The 13705-nt window shown below is 33.7% G+C and overlaps 1 protein-coding gene across 4 annotated transcripts in view; it reads right to left on the bottom strand.

The window, feature by feature from the left end:
- Window positions 1–1672: 1672 nt before the first annotated feature.
- Window positions 1673–13705, bottom strand: part of LOC132701795 (octopamine receptor) — a 301768-nt gene continuing 289735 nt past the window's right edge. For all 4 annotated transcript variants that reach the window (XM_060669996.1, XM_060669995.1, XM_060669997.1 and 1 more), the window contains one exon: window positions 1673–3895. In XM_060669996.1, the coding sequence (XP_060525979.1) occupies window positions 2589–3869 (1281 nt within the window). In that variant the 5' untranslated portion in view covers window positions 3870–3895 and the 3' untranslated portion in view covers window positions 1673–2588. The remainder of the gene's footprint in view (window positions 3896–13705) is intronic.

Raw genomic sequence — 13705 nt, 5'->3', positions numbered from 1 at the left:
ACGGTGAGTTCATGATACGCTACTACGGCCATCATGGATGTAAACAATTTATTCGAGGAAAGCCCATAAGATTTGGCTTCAAAATGTGGTCCCTCAATACAACCTCAGGATATCTTGTCAATTTTGATTTATATCAAGGCGAAGGGCCAAACTCAAACGAAGAGGATGACGTTACCTTCGGGAAGACTACGTCGCCATTACTGCGGATGCTCAGGGAGTTTCCAGAAAATAAGAAAAATGTACCGTATCAACTTTATATGGACAATTTATTCACAAGTGTCAATCTTCTGAAAGAATCATTTGAAAGAACAAGGATATGGGGCAACCGGAACGATGAGAGTCAACAGAATTCCAAAAAATATCCCATTACCTAATAAAAAAACCTTTGCAAAAAATGCTAACAAAGGAGATTTTGCCTCAATAATCGACAAAAATAGCGGCATTATATTTGTAAATTGGTTAGATAATAATGTTGTTAGCATGGCCTCTACCTCCTGTGGAGTAGACCCAATTAGTCAAGTGAAAAGGTACTCCCGCGTTGAAAAAAAAAACACACAAGTCCAAACCTAATTCGAAAATATAACAAAATATATGTCAACTTGAGTTCAGGCGTGAAATTGTTATGTCCTTCCTATAACGCCATGGAATACCTCCTAAAGGCCCGGGTCGTCCAGCAATATCCAAAACCAGCCTAACGTTAAACAGAGTAGCCGATGATATCAGGTATGATGGAAAAGGACACCTTCTTATCCGAATCCCGAATAACAAAAGGCGACGTTGTGCAGGAGAAGGCTGTTGCTTTAGTGGACGTAATGTGTAATAAGTGTGAGGTTGGTCTGTGCGTTCATTGTAACTTGATTTTTCACTTTCCGTAACCTTGTTATCTGTGAGATTCTGCTATTTTTTGTAATGTGCTTAAAGAAAAACTCTGTTTATTATTTAGCCGTTTATAAGCTAATAAAATTTCACTCTTTTTAAAATTTACCTTTTACCTATTACTTTATTTAAAGCCCAGCGTTACCATATGGTAACATCATATTTCTACAAATCTGAAAGAAAATTCAGTAAATGCATAGAAATTTTCATATTAGGATGAGCCTAGAAACATATATTTCAACAAAAAACAATCGCTTTATTAAAAAAATTAATTCGGGCTAATATGGGTTAATCAAATTATTATTAACCTTCATGGGAAATGTTAAACGCTGTAAAAAGTGTGCATGTTAGAGTCTCATCTATCTGAAGCGAATCGAAGGAGCGGTTGGTAACGTCTAATTTGAAACCAGAACCATTTGCAGAAGACAATTTATCAGTACTTTGTAGATTCTAGCAGACCTTAACTCAATAAAAAAGCTGCCGGTGGTCGTTAAAAGTTAGGTTCAGGAACGTTCCAAAATTTCGAAGGAATGAAAGAAGCTTGGACCAGCATTCCACTAGAGACTTGTGGGAGTTTAAGTGGAAGAGTTTGAAAGTCTAAAAATACGTTTCGAAGAAGTTTTCTGTCTAAAAATGTATTTACAAAAAATAAAATATTGAATAAAATGATTATTTAAACTTATACATCCTAAAAATAACAATTACATAATATTCGAAATATCTTGAACAAATTTCTTAGTATCAGTAATTAAAATTATCGTAAGCAATTGTTTTAAATTAGGTATGCATATGTATATTAATTTTTATTGTGACTGGGAATGATCGTGAGGTTTTCAAAGATACATTTCCAATTGCAGGGATGAATGTTTGACTTAATTTTCGGCCATTTATACGAGCTTATTCCTGTTGAAAGTGATTTCATGTATAATTTTGGACATTGCCTTTCTCTTTGCCTTTTATTGCAAAATATGAGATTTCTTTCTCCTTTTTTATACAATATGTTTCCGTGTGAGAAAAACAAGGAAATTAATCGGTCAGAAATGTCAGAGTCATTACACATTCTCACATTTTCGAATATCAATAATTTTTATACGCGCATGTCCCGCGAAGAGAAACATCAACATTAAAACAGTACACTTAAGTGCTTCCGATTGGAACGATAACTATTTATAAGCTACTTGGACCACTCAGGATACATATTTTTAATCTCTGGCGTATCTTACACGCGAGCATTGCTATTGTTTGTCGAGATTATAGCTCAAAAAGGTAGACGGAATTCTATCAAAGACCGTTATTGTGTTGGAATGTTAAAAATGTGCATCATTAGTGGTTCTACCTTAGTAGAGACAACGCTTTGCATGAAAAATTTATTAAAAAAGGGAGATTTTTAATTTTAACAGCAATTTTACGGTGCCGCCTATAGTAATCACAGAATTCCCATCATACACATTATGTACAATTTAAAATAAGCTACTTATATCCATCCATCGGTTAGTGCTTTACACAATAAACATATTTCCCTACCCTAACTTACGATAAAAAACTAATCCGTATTTTTTAAACGTTTCTTTGGTTCCCCGTGGTTTGGTTTACTTTTTCAAAAAAATCGTGTGACTTAAAAAAAACGAATTGAGCACAGCACATTTTGGTCATGGCACCCAGACGAATCCTCAATAACACTAGTGATCGCAGAGCTTCCGGTGCGCTCGTTCTTAACTGGCCTGCATGCTCAGCAACTTCTTGAACGCTCTCCGAAAGTCCATATTGAATATGGTGTAAATGACGGGGTTGAGAACGGAGTTGAGGTACCCCAACCACGTGATAAAGTTGATAAGTTTGGACGATGGGCAGCACGAGTCGCAAAACGGCACTATTACGTACATCAAAAAGAACGGCAGCCAACACACCACGAACACACCCATGATGATACCTAGTGTCCTCGCTGCTCTGCGTTCCTTCGACAGGGATATCCGTTGCTTCTCTTCGATGAATTGGTAGACGGCCGGCGGTTTCTTTGGCGGCGGTTCCATAATGATCACCTTCGATTTGCTGTTCGAGTTGATGAGCGTGATGGTGTTTTTGGCGTCCTCGTTCTTCTGCGATTGCGATGAGTTCTCGCCGATATCCGTAACCGAATCTTCGTGGGCTAAAATGGGCTTGGTCTGAGCCTGGTCCTCTTTTTGCTTCTTCTTCGACGATTTCTTCGCGGTTTCGTTCAGTTCGTTGTGATTGGTTTCGCTACTCACGCTGTCTCGGTCGCGTTCTCTCATTTGGTTGGTTTGGTTGCGCGAGATCGCGTTGATCTTCGAGGCCTGCGCGCGTTCCCTAAGTCTACGTCTGGTCGCCACGAAAATTTGAATGTACACTATGGTCATGATCAGTAGGGGTATGAAAAAGGACCCCGATGACGAATAAATGACGTAGCCCTGTCTGGAAGACAGTCTGCACTCCTGCTTTTCGAGGAAGACTTCGTTGTCCGGCCAATCGTTCCAGCCAATTAGGGGCGGGCAAGATATGATCAGCGACAAGATCCATACCGCGGCTATCATGGACAGCACCCGCTTCACCGTCCGTTTCTGGGCGTAGTTTATGGGGTCGGTAATAGCCCAGAAGCGATCCAGAGCTATCGCGCATAGATTTAGTATGGACGCGGTACAACACAGCACGTCCGACGTGAGCCACATCTTGCAGATGTGAATGCCAAAGACCCATCTGCCCAAAACGGAGTAAATCACGTTCAAGGGCAGAACCAGAACGGCCACCGTCAAGTCCGCCACCGCTAACGATACGATGAAGAAGTTTTGGACTATCCGCAGCGGTTTGTAAGTGAAGACCGAGAGGATGACCAGGACGTTTCCGATGATGACGAGCAAGATCAGCAGGGTGAGGGTGAATATCGTCAGGAAGGCCTCCCATTCCGGCACGTCGGTAGTGCCGAACAGGGTCGAGTAGTTGCCGAAATATTCTTCCGGGCAGGTCTTGGAATCACCCATTATTTCATTTTGACTAGGTAGGACACCTGCAAAGAAGAGAATTGAATTAATGTATATTCCAAAAATTCTAAAAGCTTTATAGTCATGAAATTTAGACCGACAATACTTTTGAGTATTTCTAAGTATTTTTCGGGTACAATTTTGAAGAACAACAAAAATTTAGAAATATCTCCCTGATAAAATTGCATATCTCCCCTTTAACAACGCTCCTGTACAGGGCTTTCATTAGGCAAAAACTTTTCATACAAAGTTTGTGTGATTTTTCCTTTATTATCTTCTGAATATACTGATAAAATATGTGAGAACCGCAGATGAATAACAATTTAAAAACTTCGTATTTTGAAGTCGAACATCCTGTATATTTCTACTTAAGTAGTCCTATTAGGTCTTTTTTAACTAGATATATTTAATTATTTATTTGCTTTTTCGGACACAAGCAGGTTAACCACAACGAGAAGAAGAATATGCAAAGCTTAGTTAACAACAATAAAAAAAGAGAAAGAGGAAAAATAAATAAATAACAAAAAAAACAAATAAAAGATTTTATAAAAAAATAAATATAAAAAAGAAAGTAAACAACAAAAACAATATTTGAAATTTAAAAGCGGAACAAATCCAGATAGAGAAGGCAATGAAAATGTTTTTCTTATCTTTTAGGTTTATTCTATTTATTTATAAATAAATGGAATATAGAATTATTCTCCTTATTTGTTTATGAATTTATTTTGTAGTATGCTTTAAATAAGTACAAAAAAAACAACGAATTAGATAACGAATGTAGTAACAAAGAGCAATCATATGAGATTGTTAACAAATCCAGTTCCAAGCAGTGAAGGTTTGCAGCTCTCAGTATAACAATAACGAGAAAATTTTGAGATTTATTGGTGTTGAATGTTCAGAAATGTTAAATGTCTTAGGTCAAAGATAAAGTTAGTTTCATATTCGGCAAGATGTACTCAACTTTTTTGCACTGTATTTTGAACAGATGATTTATAATAGGGTTTTTTTCAACAATTTCATTGGTATTGGTAATTCATACAAGTCTTAAATATATAAACATCAAGAATTTCTCCGAATATGAGGTGGAAAAAGCTCTAAAAATAAACTTACAGATTCAATTCCGGCATTCCTTATAAATGACTGTCGCTTTGCTTGTAATAGTTTCTAATCTATGTCTGAAAAACCAAACCATTTCTGATATATGTATAAAATTGTTACTCTCATCTGCAATTTCTGTAAAGTTTTAGAATCTCTTATATATGACAAAATATTTCATATTACTATGTCCCGGTATATTTCTGGGACTATCGATGACAGTTCTCAAGTGGACATTGATTTTGATTTTTCAAATGGGCAGCTTCGTACTTTTAGATTTTCTGAACCGGTTGTCAATTTGTTTTCTTCATACTTGTCTAACTACACTCAATATGTCTATTTTTATAGTCATAGTACATTGCAGTGTGTTTTACCATTATGGGTGTAGCTGTTAATAACAATCATCATCTTTTTGATAAAACTCTCTCCGTTCTAACATTTTTTGTGACTTGGGAGTAATATTTGACTCGAAATTATTCTTTGTTCCTCATGTTAATGAGCTGGCAGATGTCTCAAAAAGCTATCGATTTATCGTATGTTGCACTAGAGACTTTAATAATAGAGAAGTAATAAAAAATTATATAACTTGTACGTCAGGTCAATGTTAGAGTATGCATCAGTACAATTGTTAATAGCCTGGATAAAATTCAGGTTAAGTTTTTGAAATATAAATACTTTTTGTTATGGTCTCTTAGTAATAGGCATGATTACCATAAGTTTAATATTTTTATTTAGAATTTTAAATAATTCGTTTGATTGCGCTGACATATTTAGAAGATCGAAGTTTTTTATGTTCCCCGTATAAACGCTAATCATAGTAACTCATTATTTCTGCCCGCGCCAGCCACAGATATTTAAACATTCTCATCTAGTTCCTTAATGTGTTCCAAATATAATGCCTTAGTAACTATAAAAATAATTGTTTAACTGTTTTTAATAAATAAATAAATAAGTATATAAATAAACAAAATAAATAAATAAAGAAGCGCCAAAATTCATAACAATCAGTCTAATTTGATTCATAAAATTTATTATAAAAACTAACTAAGTATATATAAATAGTATACTGGGTGAGGCGAAAAAAAAAATACTTTGCTGACAGTAAGACTTTACTAGGCGAAGTGCTCTAATAGACCTATGCATACCAACTAGACAATCTCTGAAAAATTTACTTCAAATTCAAGATAATCCCGATGTTAGTAGCCTTCAAGTAATTAGCTTATGTGATACATTCCAGTCTACCGTTAATTGCACCACCAGAAAACACAAATATAATTACTTCCATATGGAACTACACCAAGAACTTTAAAGCTGTGATTTTGAACCAAGAGTAAACGCCTGCACCGTTATAAATGAAGCAATAGAGGCCGATCTAAATTGTTTGTCTAAAGTAATGTTTTCCGATGAAGCTACCATTCGCAGTAATGGTGCTTTATTATTCAACGGCCAATCCATTCTGGATACGGGAAGTGCAAAGATAAAACCGTTCGTCGCCTAATGTTGTGGTGTGGAATTAAAAACTTTAAAGTGAAACCTGTTTATCTTCTTAATATTGTGTCCGAATTCGGATAAATAAAATAACTCTTTTTTTAATGCTAAAATTGATCATTTGCATTGAGTATTTACATTTGTGAGGTATAGTGTAGTAGAGTATCTATTAGGTAACGTCATTCTCGAAATCTGACCGCCGAAGGGTGTGTCCGGGCCGTCATTTTACTGGAAGACGGATGTAGCATTCTAAAAATTGGATAGAGATTTGGTGTATCGCTTACATCCGTTTCACTTATGATTGAATGTTACAGGAAGGCAGGTCAGCACTTCAGAAGACCTGGTCAAGACAGACATCGCATAATTTTGCCAGTTCAAGTCCCTGTTTTAAGACGGGAGGACTGCTGCAGACACATCTCCAGAAAGTAAACTGCTCGTACTGACTCGATGGTTATTAATAATGACAGTTTAACAGCAAATAGGCACATAACAATATCCTGTGATACCATTTGGCCTTACATGGGTGAGAATTTCTTGTTTCGGCAATGCTCGATCGCATGTTGCACAGATTCTGCAAAATTATCGTAATGAGTATGGAATTGGAATTATGGATTGCCCACCAATCAAGCCTGATCTTAACCCAATTTATAACTTTTGGGACATTTACATCCATAGTTATTTTTGAGAACTTCCTAACCCCCGTAACACTTCGAATGGGCTTACTGGAGATATTGTCCACATATGTGAAAATTTTGATTAAAAAGGAGATAAGGGATATTTATCTCTTTTCTATCTTCTTTTAGAATTTAATCTTTGTTTGGCACGGTTATTAAGTTAGTTAGTACTTAATTTTAATATTTTAATATTTTTTTATTTTAATATTTCTCGAAATATGTTAGTGATGCATTAATTTTGTTGGCCAGTGTATTTTTTAAAACAATACCAACATAAAAAATACAACGTAAACACAAAACTCATATGAAAATGACACAACCATTCGAAATTTTACTTCTCGTGTAGATCGACATTTTTTGCAGCCAGAGGTCTCATTGAATTGAAAACTCGACAATAGTCTCGATCCGTTCGTATCCGTTTAAGGCGCCATTAGAAAAGGTGACGGGGAATTTTTCTATTAAAAAATTCTTCGAGCCATTCAAGTCGGTATTTTCCGGGTTGTAAGGACCGAATTCTCTTATATTGATAGATCGTTGCGGATGGACCAGACTGCGTGGTTTAATCTCTATAAAAGCCGACTATAGATGATATCTTCATTTGCGTTATTTTTAATCCAATTTATGAGGAAATTATTTGTAACACTATAACTGTAAAAAAACATATCTCGCTGCCAGATTGTGGCACCCGCACAACCTGGTTTGTTCAACATTTGAATATTGGACAATAATAAAGTTTGTATTCCAGTTTCCGTTTCAAAAGTCTTTTAACATTTTTAATTAATTATAGATAATAATATATACTTATGAAATCAATATTTTTGTTAATGATTTCACGATATTTCCGACTTTAAATTGGGCATTTTGAGTGATTTTAAAAATGATTAATGAGGTGGTACAATATCTTTTCTTTATCATGCACATTTACCAACAAATGTTTTTTTTTTGTTCGCAGAAGCCATTACCGATTTACATCCACTAAATTCCGATTCTTTTTCTGGAGAACAGTAAGTTTTTTTTGCAGAAATGCATTTGATTTATTGGTCTCCATTATAAGTAAGATTAGACTAAAATATTGCATATACAGATGGATCGTTAGATATTATTTTTTTAAATTTACTCTGTATAAAGTGTTATGAAAATATATACAGGGGGCGGCTATAATGTGGACCAAACTAATTTAAAAATCAGGTATTTTATTTCAAGAAAAATGCTCGCAAATGTACAGTGTAGGTCAAAAAGTATATGTCCATTCTAGAATTCTGCGTCAAATTTCAAGAAGTTGGTAATTTGTAAATTTAGAGGAAATTTATATAAACGGGGCATGCGATATAAATTATTTTATTAGGTGTTGAAAATGTCCACCATTAACTTCATGACAATATTCCAATAAGTTTAAAACCCCTTCCAAAAGATTACTAAGGATATTTTCATTAATGTTGCTTACTTAGTATCTAATTCTAAATTTTAAAGATTTTAAATTTTGTAGATTTTCCTTATACACTTTCGCTGGAGATCTTGCAAGTCATTCTATTGATCACTTTTTACAAGTCCCCTGTATATACCCTATTTAAATATTCACGCACTTGCGAGCAAAATGGAACGAAGCACCATCCTGTTGAAACCAAATTTGTCTATGTGGCATATTAGGCTGATCTGGATTTGGGTGAAAAATTGCCGGAGTAAGAATTAAGTCATCAAGATTTTAATAGAAAAAATAGGGCCCAATACTTTTGTTATTCAACAAAACATTTATGTTTTTATCTATCTATCTATCTATAATTTTGTTTATTTATCGTACTATTTAAACAAAACGTGGCTACTTCACTAAAATCGATTTCCATCATACTTTCCCTAAACTTTTTAAGTCACTGTTTGATTAAACACTCGCTCCGCTGCGCTCCGCTAGTGACTCAAATGCCGTTTACCACACTTATTTTATAATATACTATTGGTCTTTTAAACAGGAGCGTAGAACATCGAGACATGACTAGTCATTCTGATCACCCACTTAGGGTTGCCATTGGTTGGTAATGATGACGTAGTCTAGGCTCTATCCCAATTAAAGTCCAATGCTTTAGGAAGTTATTGAATATTTCTTGAGATGCTTAGACTGTTCTGCCCAACATGCGTGCCCGTGCTAACATTCCTTTTTAACTCATTCATTGTTGCTGTGTTGGCAGCGCTGTTGAAAGTTCTCGATGATGTCCTGCTGGCGCCGATAAGATTCCCCCTTATCGACAGCTTTAGTATTACTGGACTATAGTAAAGCTTTTGATAGCCTTTCTGTGCAAAACTCTTTTATTATTGATTTAAACCCAAAACAATCAGATTAGTTCGTAGTTATTTAGAAAAAAGATCATAGATAGAAGAGATTGGTAATACTTCAACGTTCTCTTCTGGGACCTCTGTTCTTCGGTATCTTCACTACGAAAAATTACGACGCCGTGTATTGTTCATAAACCGTTGTACTTGTTTTAACAATCTTTATGAGATATCAAAAATACACAAAGCTAGCTTTCATTTTTTTATGTGTTTGCTAACTTGCTAAACCCATACCCTGAGACAAGCCTTTAACTTTACTGGCACTAGCTATTTACCTACAAAATTTCTGCTTCTTATTTTTTAATTTGTTCGATATTTTAGCAGTTTACTGTTGATCTGTTCCATAGCCTCTAACTGCATAAGGATTTGGGAGCCATGTAAAAAACATAGTTTTTTTTTTAATGAGATATAACAACTACATTTAAATAATACTAGCTTTAACCAAAAAACATGTAACATTATTTAATTTTGATCACACTGTATGTTACATCGTGTAAATATTTATTGAGATTTTTGGGTGTTTTAGTTACATATTTCATTTTTAAAAATTGGTTAAGAATATTATTTTTATATTTAGTGATAGTTGTTACACGCTACATATAAAAATATAACTAAATAACTAACCAAAACTAGCGAGAACCATCCAAAACTCAAAGATAAAGCTCTTTGTCTAAAACGCGGTATTTTTTATGCGTAATAATAACTTTTATGTCTTATTTCTGGTAGACTCTATTATGGCCGGCGTTTTTAGAAATTCTACCAGTGTGGTGCGGTCGTGAGACCGGGGGTTAAGGACATGTATTAAATTTCTTGCCGATTTCATTGTCCACAGTAGACTGAATTAACCACAGTGCGATTTAAGGCGACGAAAACGAGGAAAATAGGAGAAAACTATAAATCACGGCCCTGTTGCTCGGTCGGTCGCTAAGATAAACTATCGGGTCGTAATGTAAATTTAGTGGGCGGGCCTCGGTCGGTGAGATTTATGAATTAAATGGACGTGTGCCGAATATGCGGTGATTTGGTCCAAACTGGATGAGTCGTCTCATGAATAATATTCTTAAATTAAATGTATACAACATTTCGAGAACAATAATGAAAATAGCATTGAACGGTTCATACACATTAAGAGTAATTCCAATTGCAACAAAACTTTAAAAAATAAGACTTAAACAATTGTAAAATTTGGAACATATTTAGCATATAATAAAACACATATTTCGAAACACATATTCTAGAACACTTAAAAACAAGTTGACCAAAGTGTTGACCTCCTAGAGGATTGTTTTAGCATTTTAAAAGTTCATTGTTTATTTTTATGTTAAGCCCCAGCGGAGCCTAACAGTTACAGTTACAGGAGCCTAACAGTTTGTTAACACTTACTTATAACATTGTGTTTGCTAATATTTTCTGGCACTCAATTTTTTTTATCATCTTGACGCATTATCCCGTTATTCCAAATAATGTTCCCTAATATCCTGTAAAATATGTTAAAATAACGCACATTCTAAGTATAATAAATCTCTATCATATCAAGAGAATCTTTTACAAACATGTTTCGTATGGTATTTTCTATATATATATATATATATATATATATATATATATATATATATATATATATATATATATATATATATATATTCTCACGTATTGATTCACGGATGGAAAAATGTGATGACACATATTCCGGGATATCATCCGTTCGCTCGTTGAACTCCGACTGGAATCCTGCATCCGACTGGAATCCTGCAAATCCTGCATCCGACTGGAATCCTGCAAATCCTGCATCCGACTGGAATCCTGCAGACGTTTCGCCAAAATCTCACTTGGCATCTTCAATGCTCGCGCTCCGAACACACAACAAGTGTTCGAAGTGTTTTCGGAGCGCGAGCATTGAAGATACCAAGTGAGATTTTGGCGAAACGTCTGCAGGATTCCAGTCGGATGCAGGATTTGCAGGATTCCAGTCGGATGCAGGATTCCAGTCGGAGTTCAACGAGCGAACGGATATCCCGGAATATAGTGTCATCATATATATATATATATATATATATATATATATATATATATATATATATATATATATATATATATATATATATATATATATATATATATATATATATATATATATATGTGTGTGTGTGTGTGTGTGTATATATATATATATATATATATATATATATATATATATATATATATATATATATATATATATATATATATATATATATATATATATATATATATATATATATATATATATATATATATATATATATATATATAGGGTGTTTTCTAATTCAATGTCAAACATTAAGGGGACGATTTTTGGGTTCGTTTTAAACAAAGAACTTCATAAAACTTCACAAACTTCATAAAATTTAAACTTAAATAATTCAAGAACAGGTTATCCAAATATTAACAATATATATTTAAATATTTATTTATTTATATATTATATATTTAAATATTTAATATATTTAAAAATAAAAAAATTTTTCTTTGAGATGCCCGTGTGTTTCATTTTAGAAGTTTAAAAGATATTACTGCAAAAAATTATACAACTTTTGTATTAAAAGTTTTTCTCGGTGACCCCTGTGGGTGACAACGCAAATATATAAAATTGTTCTGTACAGAGTGTGCTTTAATTGCGCAATTACCAAAATCATTACCTGTCTGTTATATATTTGATTGTAGTTGAATTTTTACATGACAAAAAAACACCTGTCAAACAATTCGAACGGAATCCGGTCCTGCAGGGCCGAAATGGTTCGCGGATAGTTTTTTGCCCCAGCCAAAAAGCGGTTAATATTTCTTATTAAACGCTCCTGTCGTAATGTTTTCCCATTAAATGCCGTCGAGGCACTCGTATAAATTCAGTTTTATAGGTCGGCCCGTAAAAAGCTTGAAAAATTACAGTTTAGGAAATTATAGCGGATTTTATTCAGCGGTTGTTCTTTTTCTTTCCCCCGGCGACCGGGGCGCGGGCGTATAAAATTTTTATGTGTGCGCGGGTTTTACAAAAGTCACGGGGTTTAATTAAAAACGACTCGGCGGTCTGTTATCGGAGTCCGTTTGTTAAAATTCGCATAATTAGTGGAAGTTTGTATTAATCCGGGTTTATTTTTGGCGTTTGGAGAAGATCTACACACACAGACAAATTAGAAAAAAAATGATTGTCGTTTCTTTCACAATATATCAGTCAAAATTGACATTGACTTGTGACTATTTACAAATTTCTGCAAGATACGTAAAAATATTGGTTCTTGGGAAAATATATAAAAAATCTATATGAATGAAAAATATTTTGTCTGGAAGAATAGGTGAAGGAAATCAGAATGTTGGGAAGATTGTGAATTGTTGCAAAAATATATAAACGAAACAATAAAATGGTCAGCAAGCAATCATCTTCACTTTAATATTAAAAAATGTTATGTGATAACATTCAGCAGAAAACTCGAGAAGACCTAACCCAATTAAAAACAAGCAAGGAAAAACGAAATGCCTCCAGAGACCTTAAATATCTTAACAGTTCTTATGTTAGAAGTGTTTTAGTGTTTTATTCATACTCCATTCTATGCATTATGTAAAAATAGAAAAAATACAGAAAACATTTCTCAGATTCTCTATTTTAGAAAACGTAAATAACCGTATGTAATTCTGAATAACTAGTTTTGAGTCATAACACTTGGAAAAAAGACGCAAAATAGCAGAGGTCCTTTTTTATATAAATTAATGTGGTAAAAATTAGATTCTCCCTATCTTCTCAGATACTTAAAAGTTAATATACCCACGTATTTTACACGAATTAATCTTACTTTTGAGCTCCCAAAAGTTAATTCTAATTTAATATATTTATTTTATATATATTTAAGAGAACTTGATTTCAATTAAATTTTCAAAATAAATAAGAACTAAAGGTTTGTTTGTTTGTTGTTTCGACGACACCGTGTCTTTATCAAATGTCAAATGTCAAAATATATAATTTCGTAAAAATCTGAACTTTTGGTTCTTATTTATTGTGATAAATGGATTTTCATCAAGTAAAAGTCACCCCAGTCCAATTTTCAAAGCTTTCGCACAAAAATGTGAATTATTTCTTTTTTTTTCGAGTATTCACTATATTTTTGTTGTTAATGCAGTGTAATGAAACAATTAAGAGCTAGGTAAACTCATGAAAATAAAACAAAAGGAATTTATTCCGATTCACTTTCAGAGGAGATGCCGTCATTACCAGCAGATTTCAATATT

Source organism: Cylas formicarius, unplaced genomic scaffold, assembly GCF_029955315.1.
Source record: "Cylas formicarius isolate icCylForm1 unplaced genomic scaffold, icCylForm1.1 PGA_scaffold_5__7_contigs__length_24384050, whole genome shotgun sequence".
NCBI lineage: Eukaryota > Metazoa > Arthropoda > Insecta > Coleoptera > Brentidae > Cylas > Cylas formicarius.
The sequence above is the reverse complement of the archived record's forward strand: the minus strand, read 5'-3'. Positions and strand labels throughout refer to the sequence as shown.